Source organism: Oryctolagus cuniculus, chromosome 3 (genome assembly GCF_964237555.1).
Source record: "Oryctolagus cuniculus chromosome 3, mOryCun1.1, whole genome shotgun sequence".
Lineage (NCBI taxonomy): Eukaryota > Metazoa > Chordata > Mammalia > Lagomorpha > Leporidae > Oryctolagus > Oryctolagus cuniculus.
In genome coordinates, this window is record NC_091434.1 from 101,796,571 (window position 1) to 101,822,441 (window position 25,871).

Sequence of the window (25,871 nt, forward strand, 5' to 3'; positions counted from 1 at the left end):
ATTTCACTCACCCACTCCTATTCTTTTCCTTCTTTCTTCCTTTCTTTTCCTACCCTCCCTCCTTCCTGTCTCTCTATCTATCTCTGTCTCCTTTAACTATAAAATGAAAGGTATATCCTGTTTGGAATCCTTGCATTTGCTATTCTTCTGTCTAGTACACTCTTTGTCATAGCTTTTCCTGGCTATCTCTTTCCTTTCATATTTGTAATAACTCATATGTAACCTTGCATATTTTCAATATGTAATCTATGCCCAAGTCACTATTTATGGCAGTCACCAAAGACATTCACAAAATGTTTCCACTAATTTCCTTTTCGTGGTATATGGGAAGATTGTACTTTCTGGGACCTGTGAGGCTGGGTGACACCAATATAATGGATCCATTTCATGTGGCTAGATTTGGCCAGTAAAATGTGATATCTCTTTTAGACCTGATATGTGACTACTGAAACCCCACTTTTCTCTTGTAATGGAAACCATAAACACTTAAGGCACTCATTTATCCATCAGTGAGGGTCCTTACATGACTTGGATGAGGATAGCTCACCAACAGGTCCACTAAGATATGTAACGTGATATTTAATTAAACTGTTCCAATTTTAAGATCAGAGATTTTGTACCTATCTAATATCATAGCATAACTAATCTACTATTCTCTACTATGCTTGTTAGTATATTATTCTACTCATTTTCTCCATAGCAATTATTTTATGGACTAATTAAATTGATTTCTTATAAAATTATTTTTAGATGCATACATATGTCTTTCTCTCCTTTATGTTCTATGAGAACACCAACAGTTTCTAATTCCCTACTCTATCCCATTAGCTGTAAAAATGCCTGTCAGATTGCAATAAATTTATGTTGTCTGATCAAATGAAGGAATCCTTTAGTCCAATATTCTAATATTAAAGATGATGAAACTAAGTTTTGTGAGTCTGCTGCTAACTAGATATATAATCGTGGGTGCAATTATCTTTATTTTCTGATTCTATGAATCTTTCTTTCTCTTTCCTTGTTGACAACTAATTGAGGAGCCAAGCCCAGGGAAGCTGCCAAGCAACTTGGAATTCAGTGATCTTTTTTATAAAAGACCAAATTTTACTGTAGTGTTAAAATGGAATAAAGTAAATGTTAAATTTCATTAGGAAATTAGAGACTAAGAAGTGATGTTTTAAATCTAAAATAAGTGAGTTTCTAAATGCATCTTGATTATCATGTGAGTTAATTATATTTTCATTCTTGAGTCACTGCATGAGGAAAGCCTTACTAGAAGTTAATGACTATACAGTGATAAAGCTAACGCTAAGATTAGTTATTAATTGGCGAGTGTAGTTCTCATCTCTGCTGCTTATTATTCTGTATGACTATAGGCAAATTGGATGATAGTTTCTGTTTCAAATGGAATGCTCTCAATAAGCAGTTTATTATTTACTAAAATATGGAAGTATAGATAAGTGATCCTTTTTCTATGGGTTTTACTCCAATCCAGTGTAACCGATGCAGAGCACAGGCATATTGGAATGCCATCTAGGCTACTGCATCCAGTCAACGTGCAGGGAATGGGAGGTGTGAGCTCTGGGAAATGTGAGCTCTTGGCAGTCTTCTTGAAGTTTGCGTTGAGAGCCAAGAAAAGCTCTAACTCTCTACCACAAGGAAAATAAATATGTATTAACACAAAGCATCATGCATAATTTCTGAGATTTGTAAATACCAGAATGCGTACTCATGAAGTCCTTTGGTATACAGTATCTGAATATGAGAGACTAAATGATTTGGCATTTTTGTGTAAAAGAATGTGGATCTTCAAAAATATTAGATATAGATATTAATAGATAAAATCCTGTTTGGAACAAACAGGAAGGCAGTTGAAGTTGAGAATAGTAATAGAAATAAAACTAAGAGTTATACATTAGTGACATGTGTGTGACCATTATTAACAAATCGTTTCTACATTTAGGTTTGAATTTTTTAATGGTGTATTGAATTTCTTTTTCTAGACTGTATCCACATTTAAAAATTATTGTGACCTGGTCTTATGGACACTAATAAATGGTTTACCAGACCACAGTGGATTAGACACGGATAGCTCAAGGAAAAAGGAGAATATCCCCAGGGAAAAATTACATTTGTTTCAATGCTCAAAGTATGTATGTATTTATCATAAGTGGATTCACTTATAAAGCACACATAGAAAAACCAAACCATACCAACCAAAGTAAAGAAAATGCAAATGGGGTTTTAAAATATATTAGATGATAGCAGTGTATTTTCTATATCATGAAATATTCTGCTTTTGTCTTTGTGGTTGCACTTGTCCTCAGCTGTAAATAATATTGAGATAAAAGTAAAATTGCAATTATGCTGGATCTGCTGTAGGTCACCCGTGTTTCCTTGGACAAATCCTTACAATTTCTGCTCTTTAATCTTATAATTTATAAAATAAGAAAGTTGGGTTTACAGTTTGTTCCATGAGACCAAGACCCTATTTAAAAATACCAAGTTGTATCTGATTGCTAGTAGCTATAACCTGCACTGTCTTCCCTAAAGCTCATCCAAAGTTTCAAGAGCGCCAGCCTTGCTGCTCATTTCTTTTACCTTCTGGAGAGGCAGATCTGTCTGAGTCTGCAGCAACTCCTTCTTCTAAAGCAATCCTTTTTGGAAATCTCCTGCTGAATCAGGCTGATCTAGCTAGGTTTCTGAGTTTAGACAGTATTCTTGATAATTCTCTGTTGTGCCACTGAATTAATACTGAACAAATGTGATCTAACAGAACTAGAACTTTGCAAGGAAAACCAAACTGTCTTTAAAAGAGTAAACCATTGTACTTACAATAACTATTTAAACACACGATTCCTTCTATTCACATTTTTGAGACAACATAGTCCCTGAAAAAATAAAGGGTGGGAAAAAGAAATAGAAAAATTATATGGAATTTCATATATACTATTTAAGTTTATTGAAGTTAATAAACTGTTTCCTAAATTATATAAAACTAAAATAAAATATATTCTTAGAATTTCCTTGCATATGACTTTTCGTTGCTTTATTAATTAGCCCTACGGTCATTTTTAGTTTTTAATTTTGTAGACTTGTTTATTTATTTGAAAGGCAGGATGTCAGAGAAACAGGGAGGAATAGAGACAGAAAGAGATCTTCCACCTGCTAGTTCACTCTCCAAATGCCCATAATATCCAGGAATAGGCCAGGTTGAAGCTAGTGATCTGAAACTTCACCTGAGTCTTCCATGTGGGAGTCAGGTACCCAAATACTTGGGCCATCACCAGCTTCCTACCAAAGTGAATTAGCAGGAAGATGGATCAGAAGTGGAGTAGCCAGGACTCAAGCTGGTACTCTGTTATGGGATGCAGGTATCTCAAGAGGCAACTTCACTCACTACATCATGTCTTTCCCCTGGACAATAATCTAGACTGTCAACTTGAAACATGAAAATTTGTAAGAGGAAAGACTTTAAAAAAGGTAGAATAATTATTAGTAATGTGCCTAAATCTGAAGTTATGATCGAGTTGAATTTTTACTTAATGTATGCTAAACTGATCTTCTGTATATAAAGAGAAACGAAAATGAATCTTGATGTGAATGGAAGGGGAGAGGGAACGGGAAAGAGGAGGATTGTGGATGGGAGGGACATTATGGGGGGGAAGCCATTGTAATCCATAAGCTGTACTTTGAAAATTTATATTCATTAAATAAAAGTTAAAAAAAAAAAGAAATTCATCACACAAGAAGTGGTCTATAAATTAGGCTCTAATTTCCAAAAAAGTTATTGTGAAGAAATCGGATTAGATTTAGGTAAATTTACAAATATTCATGAAAAGGATTCATGAGGAAAAAAAAAAAAAAAACTAGTAATTTGTATAGAAGTAACATCTTTCCTTTACAATTGGGAGCTGTTCAGTTTGGTACCAAACAAAGCAAGTAGCAATTGGTACCACATCTGGTTACCAACTCAAGGTTCTTTCTAGTTTTCAAGGTACTGGAGAACTGAGGTATATATATATATCTATATCTATATATATATAGGAAAGCATCAGAGTTTCAAAAGATCAATGGTATGTTTGTCAAATAAACATACCTGGGGACACATTCAATACTGATATGACAATTTTCAGCTCTTTTCAGCTCTTTATTTTAGAAAATGTAGAAAAAAATCTACAGATTACACATCCACTTCTTTAGTAAATGTTTGGAATATCTGGTGATAATTACTTGAAACAGAACTACTGTATGTTATTAGCTGATTTCACACTACAGTTTATAAAATTGAGGTTACCCAAGGTTGGTTTGTTTTGTTTTTAAAGAAAAGCAGTAGGAAAAAGAACCCAAGGCCATTCACTATTGTATGAAAGTTGGCCTCCCCATAAGAGTATTTTAGGCATGCAAAGCCAAGACACTCTGGCCAAAAAAAAAAAAAAAAAACCCTAAATGAAAGATGTCTGTGAGTGAGATCCCAGTGGAAAAAACGGGCCATCAAAGAAGGAGGTACCTTTCTCTGAAGGGAGGAGAGAACTTCCACTTTGACTTTGACTATGGCCTTGTCAAAATAAGATCAAAGTCGGCGAGCTCAGGGGACTCCCATGGCCTTGGCAACTCATGACTAGAGCCTGGGGAGATTGCTGATGCCTTATACAAGAGTGGCAATTTGTTAAGTCAACAACAGGAGTCACTGTGCACCTACTCCTCATGTAGGATCTCTGTCCTTAACGTGTAGTTCAATGTGAATTAATGATATGACTAGTGCTCAAACAGTATTTGGCACTTTGTGTTCTGTGTGGGGGCAAACTGTTGAAATCTTTACTTAATATATACTAAACTGATCTTCTGTATATAAAGATAATTGAAAATGAATCTTGATGTGAATGGAATGGGAGAGGGAGCAGGAGAGGGGAGGGTTGCAGGTGGGAGGGAAGTTATGGGGGGGGAAGCCATTGTAATCCATAAACTGTACTTTTGAAATTTATATCTACTAAATAAAAATGTAAAAAAAAGGAAGTTGTCCTCTTTAGAGAACTTCCTTCAGAACTTTTAGGTTCTTGAGGTTTGTTGATTTTCCTCCTTTGTTCTTCCTAAATACTGAAATTATGTAGTATATTCGAGTTACAGCCTATATTGAACGACTTCACAATATCTTCTTTATGAAACCAGGACGACATTCACTCTTTACAACTACAGTAGTTAAGCCATACTTCTATAGAGGATGCTTTGCAGATGCTAAAGTAAATATGGGGGGGAATTGTAGTACCACATTCCATGTATTTCCTGCTTTTGTGCAAACTTTACCACCTTTATTAATTGCATATCTCTCTGCCAAGTATTTGGTTTAATCATGACAATAATATATCCAAAGTGACTATGTTTTGGCTGTCTGTGAAAGTAAGACAAGAATGTCTTGGCTTTCGAATGGAGCTTCAAAGCAAACAATGCTCTGTAAACTGAGGGTACTATTACATATGCTCTTAGCAGTGTTTACTTTGGAAGTTTAGTTCTATACATTTCTGTGATTTGGAATTACTATTTTCTATACCAACCAAATGTCTTTACTCTGGTATCAGTAAGGACACTTATTCTTGGTTATTTATAATTATAGCATTACTATTTTGCAAAATTGGTGTCAAATCCATTTTGTATGTCTTTATAGTTTGCAACCTTACAGATTAGAGTTACTGCATATCTTTAATTAAAAAATTAAGAAGTAAACTATTTGTATTGCAAAAATAGCAGCAACAAAACTTTGTCAAAAATAATCATTTGTGGATATTTTCTAATGTAATCATCACAGCAATCCTGTAGTCTCTCCACTTTCCAGATGAACAAACAGAAGTCTCTAAAGATTGATTAAATGCTTTGACGATATTATTGTTATAACTAGTTTTGACATTAAGTGAATCTAATCTTTATTAGCTACCGTAGCTCTCTACCAATGCAGCATATTAAATAATGAGAAAGTCACATGGGCCTCCTTCAAATGTATTATAACTATATAGATTAATTGTCATTATAGGTAAACTACAGATTAACTGTTAAATATACCCATGGAAGAGACACAACACCTTTCTTATATTGAAACTTTGTCTAGAAAAAACATTTAGACTAAATATTTATAGCAGTTTTTATATATTAGTTAATGTTATCTCAATCTCTTAGATATTATTATGCATTTTAATAAACTACTGATTGAAGACATATTATTTGCTACATGTAAAATGTATGTGTCCACACATTTATATTTTCTTTCTTATGCTTCCCTGAAGAATTTATCCTATAATTTTAGTCTCCAGGCTTTGGACAACAGTGTTATCTGGGCTTCATATGAATTATTTATGGATAAATTGAATTGGAATGCATAGTGCATCATTATATTCTTATATATAAGTGTATGTTTTGATTCTGGAATTGCAATATTCTGCAGAATTATATTTATTACTTGGGTTTTTTTGTCTAAAAATGTTAGATATTCTTCAAATTTTTTTAGTCATAAAGTACCTAATTAATTTTTGGTTATTTATCTTTTAGTAATTTAGAAGAAATTACCTAAAGAAATGTCAAAAGTCAACCAAAATTTTACCATTAAGAACAGAATTAGGGGCTGGTACTATGGCATAGTGGGTAAAGCTGCCACCTGCAGTGCCAGCATTCTGTATGGGCACCAGTTTGAGTCCTGGCTGCTCCACTTCTGATCCAGCTCTCTGCTATGGCCTGAGGAAGCAGTGAAAGATGACCCAAATTTGGGGGCCCCTGCACCCATGCGGGAAACCTGGAATAAGCTCCTGGCTTCAGATCAGCACAGCTCTGGCCATTGTGGCCATTTGGGGAGTGAACCAGCAGATGGAAGATACCTCTCTTTCTGCCTCTGCCTCTTTATAACTCTGCCTTTCAAAAAAAGAAAGAAAGAAAGAAAGAAAGAAAGAAAGAAAGAAAGAAACCAATAGAGTTTAAGTCTTTATTTATGTGCATTAGAGAAAAGTCCTTTTTTAAAAAAAATTATTTATTTATATGAAAGTCAGCATTACACAGATAGAGAAGGAGAGGCAAAGAGAGAGAGAGAGAGAGAGAGGTCTTCCATCCACTGGTTCACTCCTCAATTGACTGCAACGGCTTGAGCTGCGCCAATCTGAAGCCAGGAGCTTCTTCCATGTCTCCCATATGTGTGCTGTGGCCCAAGGACTTGGCCCATCTTCTACTGCTTTCTCTGCCATAGCAGAGAGCTGGATCAGAAGTGGAGCAGCTGGGACTCCAACCAGCAGCTTTATGGGATGCCAGCAGTGCAGGAGGTGGCTTTAGCTACTACACCATAGCCCTGGCCCCAAGAGAAGCCTTTAAAAGATGTTCTTAAGGCTCAGATTGAAACCACAACAGGCTATCCCCACAAAGCCTCATTTGCTCTTTTCTATCATTGTAACACTATCAGGAGTTCTATGGAAGGTGAGAAATTTTATTTTCTGCAAGCATTGATGCTTTTGAAATAAATTTGAAAATATCAGACAGTATTATGCATGTTAAACAATTTGTAATCTATCGTGTTAATAATACCTGCAGAAGCTAAACAACATGAAAAAGTTATCAAATAAAATTATAACTTCTCCTGTCTTGCCCTCTTCCTCTCTCTCTCCCTCATTTCAAATTAAGAGATTCATTCTCCTGCCGGATGCAATGGCAATGAATTTCAGTGCCACCCTGACGGAAATTGCATTCCGGACCTGTGGCGCTGTGATGGGGAAAAGGACTGCGAAGATGGTAGTGATGAGAAAGGCTGCAATGGCACCATCCGACTGTGTGATCACAAAACCAAGTTCTCCTGTCGCAGCACAGGTAAGCCGAATATCTGCTTCAGCTTCAGGTTCGGCTTCTCGGGTGAACAATCCGTTCAGACTCTTACCAACCTGTTTCTCGCCTTTGTAAAAAGTATTGTATTTTTATTTTTATTTTTTCTGGTATTTTGTTTGCATTCTATAGGGAATAACAATCGCTAAGTTTGTTAAAAAGTCTTATGGAGCTAGCACAGTGCTGTGAACAGTCTCTCCATGAACACATGAGATAAAAGGAAATGTTAGCCTGCTCAAGTTCCAGAATCAGCGTGGAGAATTGGGATTTGAAGCAACCTTGGCTGAAACTCTGGGTTTTCAGAGTCGAGGAAGAGATGAGTGCTGAACCAATAGACAGCATTTCTCTTTCTGTAGATAATTCTACTCTAAAACTTAAATGAGAATTATATCCATTTTCTTCAGTTGGTTTCCAAGATTTCAGTGGCTGTTGTTTGATTCAGTTCTGAAGAGGTACTGTCTGTTATTCAAGTCTTCTGTTTGAAAGTCACTCCGGGTACTTTTTTAAAAAGACTTATTATTTTATTTTATTTATTTATTTTTTAAAGTTTAATTTTTTTGACAGGCAGAGTTAGACAGTGAGAGAGAGAGACAGAGAGAGAAAGGTCTTCCTTCTGTTGGTTCACTCCCTCCCCCAAATGGCCGCTACAGCTGGCGCACCGTGCAGATCCGAAGCCAGGAGCCAGGTGCTTCTCCTGGTCTCCCATGCGGTTGCAGGGCCCAAGCACCTGGGCCATCCTCCACTGCACTCCCGGGCCACAGCAGAGAGCTGGACTGGAAGAGGAGCAACCGGGACAGAATCCAGCGCCCTGGATGGGACTAGAACCCAGGGTGGTGGCGCTGCAAGTGGAGGATTAGCCAAATGAGTCGTAAGAAGACTTATTATTTTAACTTTTCCATTTTGTTTTCTCACATATATTATATTTTCCTGGGTATATTGGGTTTGATCTGGCATGATCAGCAAACTTATTTCCCTTTATATATCAGATGATGAGTTGCAGCTTAGAAAAAAAAATAGATCAAATTAACTGTTGTGGTATACTTTGTAAATTAGTTGGTATCATCATCCAAATAACTTATTGGAAATTTTTTTCTATAGATTTCAGGATATATACTTGAATCATTTCAAGTTTCTCTTTAATGTGAAATTCTTTTTAAGACAGTAGTAAATCATGAATTGTAGTGGTTTCTTTGTTCTCCATCTAGTATTAATACCAAATGATATGAACTTAAAACTAGTGTTAGGAAAAGAGCTGCAGATTGGTGCCTCCTCACATGGGGCACCAAAATGTAGGCAAAGAGGCACATAATAAAGAGGAGGCAGTGTACAAATTTACAGCCAGACCATGTTTATTCAGAGAAAATAAATCCCTAGAGGTGGATGACCAACTGCCCACGTGCACATAATGGAACACGTGGGCCTTTTTATATTTTAGGAGGGCTGAGGCTGGGGGTGGGGTAGGGGGAGCAGGCAGAGGGGAATTCCTGGAACTGGTCTCCCAGGTGTTCAGAGCAACTGGTCTTTCAGGTGACTGTAAGGGGTGGGGTATCATGGCAATAGGGTGTGAGACCCAACTGAGTTTCAAGGACAGAGAATACATCCCAGTGTTTATCTATTTTGGGCAATGAGGAAGAATGCCTGAGGCTTATGTCATTGTTCCATCAGTGAGTAACCTGCCACTGTGGAAACCACAGGGCTAAAGTGTATTTAAAAGTATAAGGAGGGCCGGCGCCATGGCTTACTAGGCTAATCCTCCGCCTTGCGGCGCTGGCACACGGGGTTCTAGTCCCGGTCGGGGCGCCGGATTCTGTCCTGGTTGCCCCTCTTCCAGGCCAGCTCTCTGCTGTGGCCAGGGAGTGCAGTGGAGGATGGCCCAGGTGCTTGGGCCCTGCACCCTATGGGAGACCAGGAGAAGCACCTGGCTCCTGCCTTCGGATAGGCACGATGTGCGCGGCCATTGGAGGGTGAACCAACGGCAAAAGGAAGACGTTTCTCTCTCTCTCTCACTGTCCACTCTGCCTGTAAAAAAAAAAAAAAAAAAAAGTATAAGGAGATATTTTGCTTCTCAAGTATGCCTCTTGATTACAGTTAAAATTTAAAATAAGAAATAAAGACTAAGCTAGCCTAGGTATAAATAAGTACTTCTGAGACCAACTTCAAGCAAGAGAGTTGTTTTTACAAAATTGTTATTTCATTCCAACAGTATTATTTAAATTACATGACTCTCTTCTACTGTTACACGAAGAATATTAATTTTGGAGTCACTGACTAGAAAAATATTATTTTAAGTTTAAAAATTACATTTGTCTTATATTTATATACATATTTGCAAGTATAAGTGCATTTGCATTGTATTGTACAAATTTAAAATTAATGATGCATAATTTTTAATGAATAAATTATTTACTGCATAAACAAGTTTTTATTTAATAGCCTAATTATAATGTCAAATAGCCAATTATTAGGCTCAGGTTAACATAATTCAAAGTGTATATAATGAATATTTTCACTCAAATGACTCCCATATGAATTCTGGTTTTGCCTTACTGGGTTAATATTGAAATGTAGCAACTAACAGACTTTAACATTTATATGAATACAAAACTGGCAAACCTACGTTAAAACAAAATATAAACAGACTTGAAACACAGGTTTGAATTTAAACTAATTGTATAAACTGTTAAAAGTTAGCAAATTTAGATGTGAAGCATAAAATCTATAATTTCTTTATGGAAAAAGAAATCAAAAAGAGCTCCATAGTGCTCTAACTTCCAAAAGCTGTATGTCAAGAGGGACTGATTTTAACTCTCTGTAGATAGAAAATATGCAGAAGAAGCATAAATAATAAATAACAGGATTAAGTAAAGTTAATAGAAAACTTCAAGAACTTATGTTTTATATTACAGGATAATGTTTGTTGATATATTGCAATGAATTTGTATGAGAGTTTCCTCCAAATATGGATAAATTCAAAAATAAATCTGTAGTATGAGTACAATGATGGTGGCTGGCTATCTTTGAAGAATTGAATTCTGAAAACACTTTGATGTATGTTGATTTGGGATTTGGATTATCTACTTAATAAGTCATTACTAAAATATCAGATGTTTATGTCAAATAGTCTTTGTGGAAACCAAAACTTAATGTAAAAAATACAATTTTGATTAAATTGCTATTATACTTTATAGGGGAGATATGAAAGGTAGTAATCTAATAATCATATCAGGCATTAGGCACAGTGGTTAAGATGCCTCTTGGAATGCCCACATCCCATACTGGAGTGCCTGGTTTGAGCATGTTAAAATTCCAGCCTCTGCAAATATGTACCCTAGAAAGCAGCAAGGTAGTAGCCCAAGTAATTTTAGAGGCCATGGATTTAATTCCAGGCTCCCAGCATTGGCCTGGCCCAGCCCTGGCTATTGAAGGTATTTGGGGAAGTACAAAGGAAGATATTTGTATCTCTGCCTTTAAAATTAGTAAAAATAAGAGAGAAAATATTTAATAATAATAATAATTTAACCATCAATTTTCTTCTGATTTAATCTATGGTTTAGATATAGTAATCCACAAGGTACCAAACTGGAAGAGTCGTTATATACAATTATGTATTCATATTTCTGATAGTCATTTTTAATATTACAGGAATTAAAATGTTCCACAAAGATAAGCACTGGATTAAACTAGAAAACATCTTTAATCCTTTTGTCGTTTTTTCACTTTTTTTAATTAAATTCTGTTTTATAAGCTAAAGGATCTTTAAACCACCCAAGATGTTCAATTCACAGTTCCTGTTTATTTTTTAAGATTTTTTCAAATTCTAACTTGAATATTTAAAATTTGCAGAGTAACCAATTTACATTTGGCAGTTGGAATATTTATTTTTTCTTTTATATATAAATTTCTATCTATTCATTTTCAAATATATTCACACTTGAATACATTTTTAATGTATACATTTTTAATGCTATAAAGATGAGAATTTGAACTACATTATTGTTTTTAATGCTATAAAGATGAGAATGTGAACTACATTATTGTTTAATATAATCATTATTATTCAACAACTTCTTTTTGTTTTTGGGAAATCTATTTATTTATTTGAAAGGCAGAGAGAGAGAGAGAGAGTTCTTCCTTCTGCTGGTTCTCTACCCAAATGTCTACAACAGCCGGAGCTGCGGTGGCCAAAAGCCAGGAGACAGGAGCTTCTTCCAGGTCTCTCACATGGATACAGGGCCCAAGCACTTGGGTCACCTTATACTGCTTTCTCAGGTGCTTGAGTAGGGTGCTAGATTGGAAGTGGAACAGCTGTGACTTGAACTGTACCCTGTTCAACAACTGCTAAACTGAAAGGACTTGATTTTGACAAAGAACTAAATTCTGCCTCTCTTACCCCACACTAACAAGTAGCAATTAAATTATAGTTTGGGAATCAGGGGAAGAAATTTCAAATCCACCTCATACAGGAAAGAAACTTAGAAATGCTATTCTTCTTCATATTGGGAACATATTAGTTTGGTATTGGCACAAGACAGCAAATGTTTCCTTGTTCCAAGAACCTTTACTTTGCTCCAAGAAAGCATTCAGGAGTGACTTGGAGAATAGCAAATAGCTATACTTAAAGATTTCCCATTGTTCTATCTGAGGAATAAAGCTCCTATTATCCTATTTTAACCATCTGCTAGCATGCTTTTGAAGTCTGTTTTCATTTGCCCATGTCTCCTCTTCTGAGAAGTATCAGGGACTTATAGCTAAGTTTCCTGGAGGTGAGGATCAAGGCAGTATAAGTCCTTATGCCTGTGAGGGTGCTACCTTGGTAGCTCTGTCCAACAGGTTATTTCTTTTAATGATCTAAATATCTCCCTCTTGGTGCCCCCAACAATGAATTACCACACTTTCCTGGGATATCAGCACTTCTTATAGTAATTTTAGTATCTACGCATGAGATTTACCTGGGGGACTAGCCGACTAAGTCAATTTCTTTCCTTCCAGATAGTTGTCTGAATATGTAGGATTGGGACAACATATTTAGAGCCTGCATATACATTTAGTCTCAATCATTTCCATGATTTAGGGTAGGAATAAGGGCAGTAAGTTCAGCCTTTTTGGCAGAGGTACTGGGTGACAAGACTTTTACCATCATAACCTCTTAGAGACTACTGTATTTCCTGACCTTCTAGTTCCTTCCTACCTGTAACTGCTTCTATTAGTGAATCATTTGGCATCAGGATTAAGTGACCACTCATTCTTTACAACTGGTGTTCTAGAGTTTATCAGTTACACAGTTTCTGTAGAAGAGAGTATTAATTCTCTATCATTTGCCTCAAGCAGAAGGGTGGCTGGATTATAAGGCAGGTTTGGAGGATTACTTCAGGGAAGTCCAACAAGGCTGATATCTTAAGTGTCAACATCCATTAACCCTTGATGACCTCAGTGACACCCTGTACTTGATGAGAGATAAGTATTTCAAGAAGTTGATCTAGAATTATCTTGAGAACCTCTTCAGCCATGATGGTTGCAGCTGCTATAATTGTTAGGTGTCCTAGCCATCCTGCTGGCATAGGTGCCAGTTGTTAAAACAAGGAACCCACCGGTCAAGGCATCAGGCCCATTTTTTTGTAATGATTTATTTTATGTATTAATTTTAAAGACATAGTGAAAGAGAAAGAGAAGGATAGGCAGACCAAGGAGGTGGATAGAGGAGGGAGGGAGGGAAGAAGGGAGGGAAAGGGAGAGAGAGAGAGAATGATCCATTCACTGGTTCACTCCCCAAATGGCTACAAATGCCAGGTTGGGTCAGGCTGGAGCCAGGAGCCAGGAACTCCAATCTGGTGTCCCACAGGATTGGCAGGGGCCCAAGTACTTGGACCATCTTCTCTGCCTTCCCAAGAAACTTTGGAAGCAGAGCAGCCAAGACTTGCTCTGATATTCCCAAGTAGGATGTCAGTATTGCAAGTGGTGGCTTAATCTTGCTGTGTCACAACACTGGCCCCTGGCCCTCCTTTTGAATAAGGAGTTAGTGTTTTTCCCTTCTTTTCTACCATGTACAGAGTGAATGGCTTTACCAAGTAGGGGAGTCCTAAGGCAGGGGAAGTTTCTAGTTTTTCGTTAAGTTCCTAGAATGCTCTCTGGTATTTCTCAGCCCATTCTAGGTGCTAGAGCTTTGTCCTTTAAGGATCTCATATAAAAATTCTGCTATAAACCCAATCCAGAGATCCAGTCAGTGGAATCCTGTTAAGGCCCATTTTCCCAGAGCAATTGCATGTATCAGATACTCTACCTCTAGGGATGAGATTTGTGCTTCAGAAGGGGAAATTCTACATTTCCATTCTCCCAGGACACTTAAAACTTTATGGCTTTTTTACTGGTGTCCTCTTGAGTAGTGCTACAGATAAAGAGGTCATCTACATATTGTGAAGAGGTTTTCTTACTTTAAATGTAACTTTTGTAATTCTGTAGCCAAGGCATTTCCAAACAAATGAGGACCATCTTACAATCCTTGAAGTTGTACTGTCCAACTATATTGGATGAGATGTATGTCAGAATCAGTGCCTTTTTTTTTTTTTTTTTTTTTTTTTGACAGGCAGAGTGGGCAGTGAGAGAGAGAGACAGAGAGAAAGGTCTTCCTTTTTGCCGTTGGTTCACCCTCCAATGGCCGCCACGGCCGGCGCGCTGCTGCCGGCACACCGCGCTGATCCGATGGCAGGAGCCAGGAGCCAGGTGCTTTTCCTGGTCTCCCATGGGGTGCAGGGCCCAAGCACCTGGGCCATCCTCCATTGCACTCCCTGGCCACAGCAGAGGGCTGGCCTGGAAGAGGGGCAACCGGGACAGAATCCGGCGCCCCGACCGGGACTAGAACCCGGTGTGCCGGCGCCGCTAGGCGGAGGATTAGCCTAGTGAGCCGCGGCGACGGCCAGAATCAGTGCTTTTGAAGGCAAATGTATATTGAGATTCCAGATGTCGTGGTACACAGAAGAAGGCATCCATTATATCTACAACTATGAAGCATTTCACAGTCTCAGGTTTCTAGGTGAGGATGCTATAAGGTTTAGGATCCATCAGGTCTATAAGGATCACAGTATCTTTTATCATCCTTATTTTTGTGTGTTTTGTTTGTTTTGTTTTTGTCTTACAAGAAGAATGGGTGAGTTACAAGAGCATTGGCAAGACATTATAAACTCATACTTGAGGAAGTTTGAGACAATGGGTTGTAGTCTCACTTTGGATTTGTTCAAATTGTATACTGACTTTTATAAGGCTGTGAGAAGGACTGTTTGAGTCTTATTTGGAAAGGCTCGGTATTCTTTGGCCTTGTGAGTTTCTCAGTGTCCCAGACTAGGTTAGAGACCTGTGAGAGAGTCTATCTTGGAATAGCTGACCCTTCCTTTTCTCATCTATATGAGTCAGAACAAGACGGCTAGTTTCTATAATTCCATTTATCTGGATTATGCAAGCTGGCTTGCTCAATGAATCTTTCCTCTAGACAGGTATTTGGCATTCTGGCATCCGTAGGGAACTGTGAGAGAATGTCAAGCCTTCAACAGCATTGAGTGAGTCAAATATTTAGGCCACGGCTTCCCATCTGCTAGAGAATAGTGCAGAAGTGGAAAGTAGAGGGTCCAGGATGGTCAAGCCGAGCAGAGTAAGCAGCTCCCATTCACCTGCCACATCAAGGGTCACCTGAGGCTTCTTAGAAGAGGTGGGAAATGCTCCATGTGAACCAGTGAGAGTCTTAGTCCCCATTAATCTTCAGCAGTCTTGGCTATCATGGTGCAGGCTGCTCTGGGTTCCCATGGGGACCCTGGAAATCTCATCATCAGTGGTCTTGCCATCAAGGCCCAGGGTGCTTCCATCTTTCCCTCAGGTGAGGCGAGTCCTTTTTCCATTAACCTAACAATGGTAAAATTTGGAATCAGATAACAGTAGCTTTGATCTGAGTCACTAGATCCTGTCCTTTTGAACTTAACATGGTCTGGGTATCCCTGAGGTGGCAAGGAAGCTATGGCTACTGTAAGAAGTCTGGCCTTGTGCCTCTTCCTATGACCCCTAATTTCCTCTTCAGTCTTGTCTCTGTTTTCAAAGATTAAAATCTGTGTCTACCAGTTGATTTTTTAAAGATTTATTTTTATTTATTTGGAAGGCAGAGTTACGGAGAGAGGTAGAGACAGAGAGAGAGGTTTTCCATCTGCTGGTTCACTCCCCAGATGGCCACAATGGCCAGAGCTGTGCCAATCCAAAGCCAGGAGCCAGGAGCTTCTTCTGGGTCTCCCATCTTCTACTGCTTTCCTAGGCCATATCAGAGAGCTGGATCAGAAGAGGAGCAGCCAGGACTAGAACCAGTGCTCAAATGGGATGCCGGCACTTCAGGCCAGGGCTTTAACCCGCTGTGCCACTGCACCAGCCCTACCAGTTGATTTAAGGGAGTAGGAAACCCATTAGGCATGGACTGGCTAATGAAGTGAGTGCCTAACAGTTCTTGTCCAGCCTGAGACTCAGGGTCTTTGTGATTATATTTTCTAAAGGCCTCAACCAGTCACCCATGGAAGAAGGCTAGTTTCCATTTGTGCCCTTAGTTACGTCTCTAACATTATCACAGTTCATTGGTTTGACTATACATGTTTTCATTCCTTCTAAGAATCAGGTTATGTGGTAATTCTTATTTTTCAGATTAGGAGAGCCCCTCTAATAGTTCCAATCAGGATATGTTGTGGGCATGGCCATAAGTCCCATCTGAAATACTCCATGGCCTGGAAGCTATTCTACTATTCTACTATTTCATCTGCATGAGCTTGGGCAGCCCCAACTATCTTTTGCTTTTCCTCCAGTGTGCAACTAGTAGATGATAGGACTTCTAGGACTTGCCAAGTTAGACTAAAAGTCCTTTAGTAAATAATCCTTTAGTAAATCCCTTTGTGAATTTTCTGGATCCTTGGAAATAGCCTAAACTTTTCCTTACAAAAGTACAAGTCAGATACAGAGAAAGGCATGTGGGCTCTAATTCTAGCCCATTCCCCATTGGGAACCTCTCTTAAAGAAGGGATGAGGTTTATTTTTTCCTTTTTCTTTCTTTTCTTAAACAGAAGGAATTTCAGACTTTATTAGAGTTTGTCAGGATATCGGCAGTAGGCAGTAGGCAATGTTGGCATTGACATTTTTTTTCTATTTTTTTTAAATTTTACTTAAGTTATACATGTCATATATTGTATATATACAGATTTAGGAACATAGTGATACTTCTACCCTCCCTCCCACCCAAGCTCCAACCCCTCTTCTCCCTCTCTCTCACAGTCCCACTCTTAATTTTTACAAAGATCCACTTTCAGTTTACTTAATGGTTGTATAGTTAACCCTACACTAAGTAAAAGAGTTCAACAAGTAGTGTGAAGGAAAAAAAAAAACAAAACAAACACTGTTTCAAAACAGAAAAGACAAAGGCTATAAACAATCATTTAATCTCAAAATGTCCTTTTCACTCTTAAACTTTACATTTCAGGTACTCTAATAGTGATCTTGGATCAGGGAAAACATATGATATCTATCTTTTTTAGGACTGGCTTATTTCACTAAGAATAGTGATTTTCAATTGTGTACATCTTGTTGCAAAAGATAGGATTTAATTTTTTTTTTACAGCTGAGGAGTACTCCATAGTGTACATATACCATAATTTCTTTTTCTTTCTTTCTTTTTTTTTTTTTTTTTTGACAGGCAGAGTGGACAGTGAGAGAGAGACAGAGAGAAAGGTCTTCCTTTTGCCGTTGGTTCACCCTCCAATGGCCGGCGCGCTGCGGCCGGCGCACCGCGCTGATCCCAAGGCAGGAGCCAGGTACTTCTCCTGGTCTCCCATGGGGTGCAGGGCCCAAGTACTTGGGCCATCCTCCACTGTACTCCCTGGCCACAGCAGAGAGCTGGCCTGGAAGAGGGGCAACCGGGACAGAATCCAGAGCCCCGACCGGGACTAGAACCCGGTGTGCTGGGGGCGCAAGGCGGAGGATTAGCCTAGTGAGCCGCAGCACCGGCCACATATACCATAATTTCTTTATCCAGTCAACAGTTGATGGACATTTGGGTTGATTCCATATCTTAGCCATTATGAATTATGCTTCACTGAACATGGGGATACAAAGATAACTTTCAGATGCAGATTTCTTTTGGTTTGGGTAAATTCTCAGGAGTGGGATGGCTGGGTCATATGTTAAATCTATATGCAGTTTTCTGAGGTGTCTCGGTGCTGTCTTCCATAGTGGCTTTACCAGCTTACATTCCCACCAACAGTGGATTAAGGTACCTTTTTCCCCACATCCTCTCCAGCATTTGTTGTTTATTGATTTCTGTATGAGAGCCATTTTAACTGTGATGAGATGAAACCTCATTGTGGATTTGATTTGCATTTCCCTGATGGCTAGTGATCCTGAGCATTTTCTCAACTGGCTGTTGGACATTTGAATTTCCTCTCTTAAAAAAGATTTTTCAAGTCCTTTGCCCATTTCTTACCTGGAATGTTTATGTTGCTGTGTTGAAGTTTTTGAGATGAGGACAAAATTATGGCACTGAGAAAGTCATTGATCCTAGACTATGCAGGCATCCATCATGGAGTACCTCTATGGTGTTTTTCCCCATCTCTGGCATCCCACAGTGGTACCTTCAACCAGCATCTGATGCCCAAAGTAAGACATTTGGAATTGAAGTTAAGATAAAAAGAAAAGATAGTAATGATTAGCAGAGCGATGGGCTCACTTGAATAAGGAACTGAATGAGGTTTCGTGCCTCTTTTTGATTTGGAATTGGCTCTACCAGCTGACTGCTCCTAGCTGGCTTACCAAGTATGATGCCACCAGACAGTGGTCTCCTCATTAGGCCTGCCCAGGTCCCATGGCCTGGATTTCACATCAAGAAAGAATTCAGAAGTCAGTCAGAGAATAGCGAATAGTGAGCAGCAAACATTTTGTTGAGAAAATAAAAATACACACTCCACAGAAAATGTGGAGCCTACTTGTAGGGGAGTGGTCCTTTCTCTGAACTGTTTTATCATGATATGGGTTGTTCAATGGACTGGAAGGTACACACCAATAAAGGGAGGAATATTCATAGTTTTCTGGAAAGTAGGTGGAGATATCCCAGAATCTAACAATTACTCCTTTTTACTCATTATGTGATCCTGTTTCCTGTCTAGACAGCCAATAGGTGAGTCTTTTAGCATGCCAACGTATTACAATGAGCATATAATGAGCTGTAGATTGATCTAGGTCATCCTTGGCCCTCTAAACTAGTGGAAACCAGGTCTAGGCAGGGAACCTGTTTATTTTTAAAGCCAGGGGAAACCTAACTCATATTTTGAGTTAATCTAGAGTTAACAGGCACAACCCCTAGGTGGCTCAACTTCTCTCTACTCCTTCCCTGTCCAAGTATCACAAAAGGATGGCAAGATAAAGGGAAAAATAGGCCCAATATATCTTTTTTTCTTTTTGTATTTTTACAATATCATTTTAAATTTACTTTAAAAGGAAGAGGGATGGAGAGAGAAAAGTATCATTATATTCTTATCCATGTACTACGTGAAACCTGTTCTCTTGATATTGATAAAATAAATAGAACAACTAAAAATTCTCTAAGCCATTTATAGGAATGTAACTTTCACTCTGCCTTTCTATTTCCAGAAATTCATGTAAAGAATAAGGATGTATAAACATATATGCACAAAAATGTTTAATACAGCATTTTGTCTAAATAGCAAAAATGTTAGAAAGCAATGTTGCCTATCAATAGGAGAACTACTTAGTGATTATGGCATAGGCGGCACAAAAACTGCTTTAAGGTCATAAGAAGAAATAAGGTCAGAGTTAATATGAAATTGATACTTTAAATTCATACTTTCAACCCCTCTCTCTGCTGCTAAAAACACATAGATGTGATTATAGCATAACAAGTGAAAAGAAAGGAGATAATAGATCTCTGAGGAACAGAAATAAAGCAGAATATCAAATGTTGAATTGGGTTGAAGCTGAACATCTGATTGGGTTAAGTATGCAAACTAGCAGATGTGAACAGGTGCCCTGATATTAGGTTTAATGGGAAATGAAGCTGTCCAACCCAAAGCTGGGGATTGGAGGCAGGCTCCCTGCTGGAAAGCAGGAAGTATAATGGAAATCGACTTGCTTTTGAAAGGATAATGCGAATATGTAGAATGCATTGTTATTGGTTGCTGCCTGTAGTTACTCTGTAAATGAAGTCCTGGGTCTAAATGGATGGGGAGGGGGCATTAGTCTTGATGCAGGCATGGCAATAAGGCCCCCTCAGCTGCTGTCTTGATTACAGATTGATTCTGACAAAAACCTAATGTTTTGGGATAGAAGCCCACAAAAGCAAATATATTTCTGAACTGAGAGTGCTAGAAAGAATGGGGTAAGCAGCAACACCTATTTATAGTGGTGAGTTAAAACATCAAATCAGAGAGAAAAAAATGAAAGCTCTGATCCAAGATGAAATTGCAAACTATCTCCAAGAGAATCAGTCATCTGAATCAACCAATCAACCATTACAAAATGAATTACTCTTGAGTAACTGAAAATAAGATATTAGTCTAAAAGGTATTTTAAAACAAGTATGTTGAGATCCTCAAAGAAAAGAATGTACCAAAATGAGCAAGGCTATATGTTTATTTATTCTTCATGGATATGTCTCTGTGTTGTGCATGTTTGCTTCAAAAAGTTTGGGGAAAATGGAATGAAAAATTTATTTAATTAAATATTTTTGAAATCTGTGCATCATTTTCTCTAATTCATTTTTATGAACTTTTTGAAGACCCCTCATATACATGAATACAAAACTTTTTAATTTAAAAAGTAAAATAACTTTTACTTCTGTTTTCCATGATTTTGATTTTAATTTTTTTAAATATAAATTTTTATTTGATTTTCCCATGCCTGAATGTGTGTGTGTGTGTAAGAGAGAGGGAAAGAGAGAGAGAGAAATAGGTAGAGATAGAGAGAAATTGAATAGGAAAAGGTTGAGAAATGAGTTATGGCAACCACCATATACATGGCTTCCCTGTGCTAGAATGGTACATCCACTTCACATTGACACAAAATTGCCACCCCAAGTATATATTTTACATAGAATTTATTCTTGGTGTTTTATGTCCTTTGAGTTTTGACAAATACTCAATGACAAGTGTGCATCTTGAAAATTTCACTGCCCTGAAAAATCATCTGTGCTCTCTTCATCTTTACCTCCCTTCTAACTCTGGGCAATTGATTGTTTTTGTCTTCCTAGGTGTTCCTTTTCCAGAATGTCATAGGCTTGGAATCATATAGTTTGTAGCCTTTTTGTTTTGACTTCTTTCATTTAATAAGATGTATTTAAGTTATTGTCATTTCTTTTCATGGATTGTTAACTCATTTCCTGTAGCTTTGGATGATATTCCATTGTCTGGTTGCACAGCACATTTTTTTAACCATTGACCTATTGAAGGACATCTTGGTCATTTCTAAGTACTGTCAATTATGAACATAGCCATTATCAACAACCATGTATTGGCTTTTCTTTGGATATTTGTTTTAAATTCATTATACTAAATGTCAGGGAATGCATTTTCTCAATAGGATGGTATGTTTAATTTTGTAAAACAGTCAAGCTTCCTACCAAAGTGGCCATATTATGTTGCATTTCTAACTTTAATAAATGAAATTCCCTGTGATTTTATGTCTTTGCTTGCCTTGGGTATTGTCACTGGTTTAGATTTTACCATTCTAATATTCTGCTTCCCTAATGGCATATGATATTGAACAACTTTTCATATGCCATTTGCTATTAAATTTTTAAAAATATTTGAATGCTGCAAACAACCCAAATGGTAAAATAGGGCATTGTATGCAAATATTATAATATATTCATTGAGTAGAATACCTTCCATAATTTTTAAAATTGGAAACTGTTATGCACTGACATGGTCAGTTCCCTAAGTGAAAACTGAAGGAAAACAATAGCAAGAATAGTATGTAATATTTGTTTAAGTGGAAAGAAAATGTAGTATTTTCTTTTAAATAATCAAGAATATTTCTGGAAGGCTTCACAAGAAATGGTTTTCACATTTTTGTCCTCAGGAAGGGGAAAGGGCAGATAAAGAAAAAGAATGAGTAGTGCCATACACTTAGTCTCCTCTTTTGATGGACTGTCTTTCCAAGGATTGTGATGGATTGATGTTGACCCGTATACCCTTCACTCTACACTCCACTAGAATAGACTACACATTTTCAAGTCAGGTCTCAATGTAAGGTTAAGAGTTAAATATGAAGTGTTCTTCAGTAAAAGATTGTTTGGAAACTAACCAGCACACATGAGGATTTAACTTTGACAGTGGCATCATACTGCATTATGACCTGCCATGTAATGGAAATCTACTGTGGGCTTCTATGAGTGGCCAAGTATTATTCTTGTCTATTTTTGGATTGTTTTGTTTCCTCTTTATTGTTGTGTTGGTAAATGCAAAGTGAGGTGATGGATTCAATCATTGATAAAAATCAATCTGAGTAGTTGGAACTCCCAAAATCCCACCATGTTAGAATTATATGAAGAGTTGTACAAGAAGGATTTCTAAACAGCACTTTTTTCTTTTTTTCTTAAACCAATTCAATAGGATACTTCAGTTTAGTTCTGGTGAAATGATGTGGTTAACTTTCTATTGTCTATGTGCCATAAAGTTGATAAAATATATATTTGTTCTCATGAGCCTTGTGTATTTCTCTTTAATCACTCCCTCTGCCTGCCAATAGAATTCTAAATTTGTTGCTGAATGCTTATTCTTCCTCACTCCCTTCAATCCTATCCTCCTTCTTGCCCATTAGGCCTCTTTATGTGGTAATACTATGACCTTCTAAATCCCTGGGGGACCTTAATCACTTTTCTTTCTTGATCTTTAATTTCTTTCTCCATACTGATTTTTCATCTTCTCTGGAAATATATCTAGTTCAGTAACGTCAAAAAGTTCTCCTTGATTTTTATAACCTCTTCTTTAAATCACCATGCATACTATACCTAGATTCCAATGGAGCCTTCATCCCTTGCAATGTACATCTGATTCCTACCATGGATGGAAATGGCTGTTTCAATGGTCAATAGGAATAATTTCTCAGTGTGTACCTGCCTTTGTTTTGAATGCTGCTCCATCACTCAATAGGTGCATCAGTCCAGATAAATTACCAAACCTCTCTGATTTTATTTCTTGATTTGTAAAACAGAGAGGATAAAAATAGTAGTTAATAGAATTGTAAAGAGTGCCTAGACACAGTGCAAGCTTAATGAATAATGCTTTCAACTGTTAATCCTACCTTTTGACTACTTTCACTGTAGCAGTTGACCTTGCTGTGCAGTATCTGCTGGAAACCTTCTCTTCTTACAGATTCTCATGCAGGTTTGTCCTCTTTACTCACTGAGCATTTGCACTTCTATTTTTACTTCTCTTCCCTCTGCCCTTTTTTCTCTGTATATCCTTTATATTTTATTTTAAAATATTTGTTAAATATATAATACACAGCAGTCATTGCACAGCTTTTTCTCACAATTTGTTTTGTAATTTGTCTTTTTTGCAAGGTTTCCATAGCAGTTTTTTCTGTCCACAAAGATTTCTCTATCTCCTCTGGGTAAATAGCTCCAAAAATTTTATCAATGAAATTAACTACATACTTCAAAACCAGCTTTTTGCTGAACACTTCACCTGTGTCTGAAGTCAAAAGTCTTCCTCATTTCTCTTCTGCTTAGAAGCATCTTTAGCTCCTAACCACACAGATTTAAAGCATATTTAGTCATTCCTAACTTCTAATCATTTTACATGTACATGTTCCACTGATGGTGCCTCTATAACGTTCCAATATCAACCATTCTAGTCTTCTTGTCCACATATCATAGCCTAATGTTAAACTTGCATTATTTCTTGCACAGAACTTTGTGTAGAAGACTATGCTTTTTCTGTGACAATTATTAGCTTCAATCCATTTTAAGCAGCACTGTTTCCTTAAACTTGTCAAGCTGTGACATGAGCACATATGTTTTCATCATCATTCAATCTGCCAAATTTTTCTGAATTTTCATTGTCTATAAGATTAAGAAACACTACTTAAATTAGCAATTAACATTTCATGAAATGTGGCTCCACACTGTTTCATTATTGCTTTTTTATACCATTGATAGAAGTTGCAGATTATGTGTGAGTTAGATTCAGCAAATAAGATTTAAACTGCGTATTTTCAAAAATACTGCAAAAATCATCCATAAACTCAATATGTGTGGTTCTATGTTTATAGTTCTGATGATAATTTGTACCTTTAACTATATTATTCATAAAATGCTGTTTTGTATAAAATAAAAAATACTTATGCACAAAAGAATTTTATAATGGATTCACTCAGAAAAAGAACAGAGGTCAATTTCAGGAGAAACCAACTCACCTCCTCTCATCAGATGCCCTGACATATTCCCATTGAGCAACAGCAGAATGCAACTTGCCATTATATTTTTATTTTGTTCATTTTTTCTATTTTACTAGTTTTTTCTTGCAGAAGACATATATTTGAAAGTTAAGAATGCATACACAAAGCAACAGCTTAAATGGAATGAATTTTTCCTTATGTCAACATGAAAAATGCTTTAGCATTCTTTTAAAAAACAATTTGGTCTAATTTAATTTTTATTTACTTGATAGAGAAGGAGTGAGAGGGAGAGAGAGGGGGTGGGGAAGATCCCATTTCCTGTTTCTCTCACCAGCTTCCATATCAACTGGGGCTGAGCCATGCCAAAGCCAGTTGCTGGGAACTCAAACCTCATCTCCCACATTGTGGCAGGGCCCCACGTACTGGAATTATCACCTGCTGCCACCCAAAGTGTGCATTAGCAGGAAGCTGGAATTGGAAGTGGAGCCAAGACTCAGACCCAGGCACTGATGAAGGTGCAGGTGTTTCAAGTGGCCTCTTCACCTCTGTGCCAAATAACGTGTTCATCGTACCATCTTTCAAATCCTTTTTCCAAAGAAAGTTTGCTCTCATCTTCCTGACCATACATGTTTTCCACTGCATTGACATTCCATAGCACTCTGTAATGGTTATGTGACTTTTTTCCTTTTTTTTAATTTAAAAATATTTGAGAGGCAGAGAGAAAGAAAACGGTGCTCATCTGTTGGTTCACTCTGCAAATTCCCACAAAATGTGGAACTGGCCAAAACCACGAATCACAAACCAGGAACTCTATCCAGATTTTCTGTGGGGATGTCAGGGATAATTGAGCTATAACCACTGTCTCCCAGGTCTAGTTAGTAGCAAAAGGGAGTCAGAAACCAAAGACAGGAATTGAATTCTTCCACTCTGATGTGGGACAAGGGCATACTAACTGGCATCTTAACTGCAAGGCTAAATGTCTGCCCTATCCTTTTCTTTTTCTTTTTAATATGTTCAATATTAGAATGTCTGTCACTACCAGACCTATTGATTCACAAGTGTAGGTGTTTGTCTTTCCCGTTTTTCTACACTCTTTGTAGCTAAGCAAACACAATATGTATGCTCGTAAATATTTACTGAATTAAATCAAAGCCAAACATCATTATAGAACATAAATAGGTATGTGATACTAAAGATTAGTGGTGTAAAATTTTTTTAAAAAAGATTGCAGTTCAAGGGCCATATTTAAAAAGTCATCATAAATATGTTATTTAAAAATTCATTTGGATTATCTCAGAGATTCACTTCTCTTCATGCTCATAATTTTAATATTAACTGCCAGACATATCCCAGAACAGAAATTATGCTCTTCCAGTGTGTGTTGTCTTTGATTAAGATAACAGCAAATTAAGCAGTACACAAAAAGGTACATGTTTTTAAAGTAGTGAAAAATGGCTTAACAAAGAAAATAGATCTCCAGAAGAGATCATATCAACTTTATTTGGGGAAACTAACATATTTTCTAAGGACTCCTTTAGCTATTGACTTTTTAGTAATGTTTAACCTAAATTATATATTTCAAAACAACCTAAATCAAAGAGCTAAACTAT

General features: G+C 37.3%; 1 protein-coding gene across 9 annotated transcripts in view; it reads left to right on the top strand.

The window, feature by feature from the left end:
- Positions 1-25,871, top strand: part of LRP1B (LDL receptor related protein 1B) — a 2,140,503-nt gene that overhangs the window by 1,292,604 nt on the left and 822,028 nt on the right. For all 9 annotated transcript variants that reach the window (XR_007920674.2, XM_051849575.2, XM_051849574.2 and 6 more), the window contains one exon: positions 7,648-7,830. Coding sequence is in view for 8 of the 9 variants with exons in the window: in XM_051849575.2 (XP_051705535.2) it covers positions 7,648-7,830 (183 nt within the window). In the remaining variant the exon portion in view is untranslated. The remainder of the gene's footprint in view (positions 1-7,647; positions 7,831-25,871) is intronic.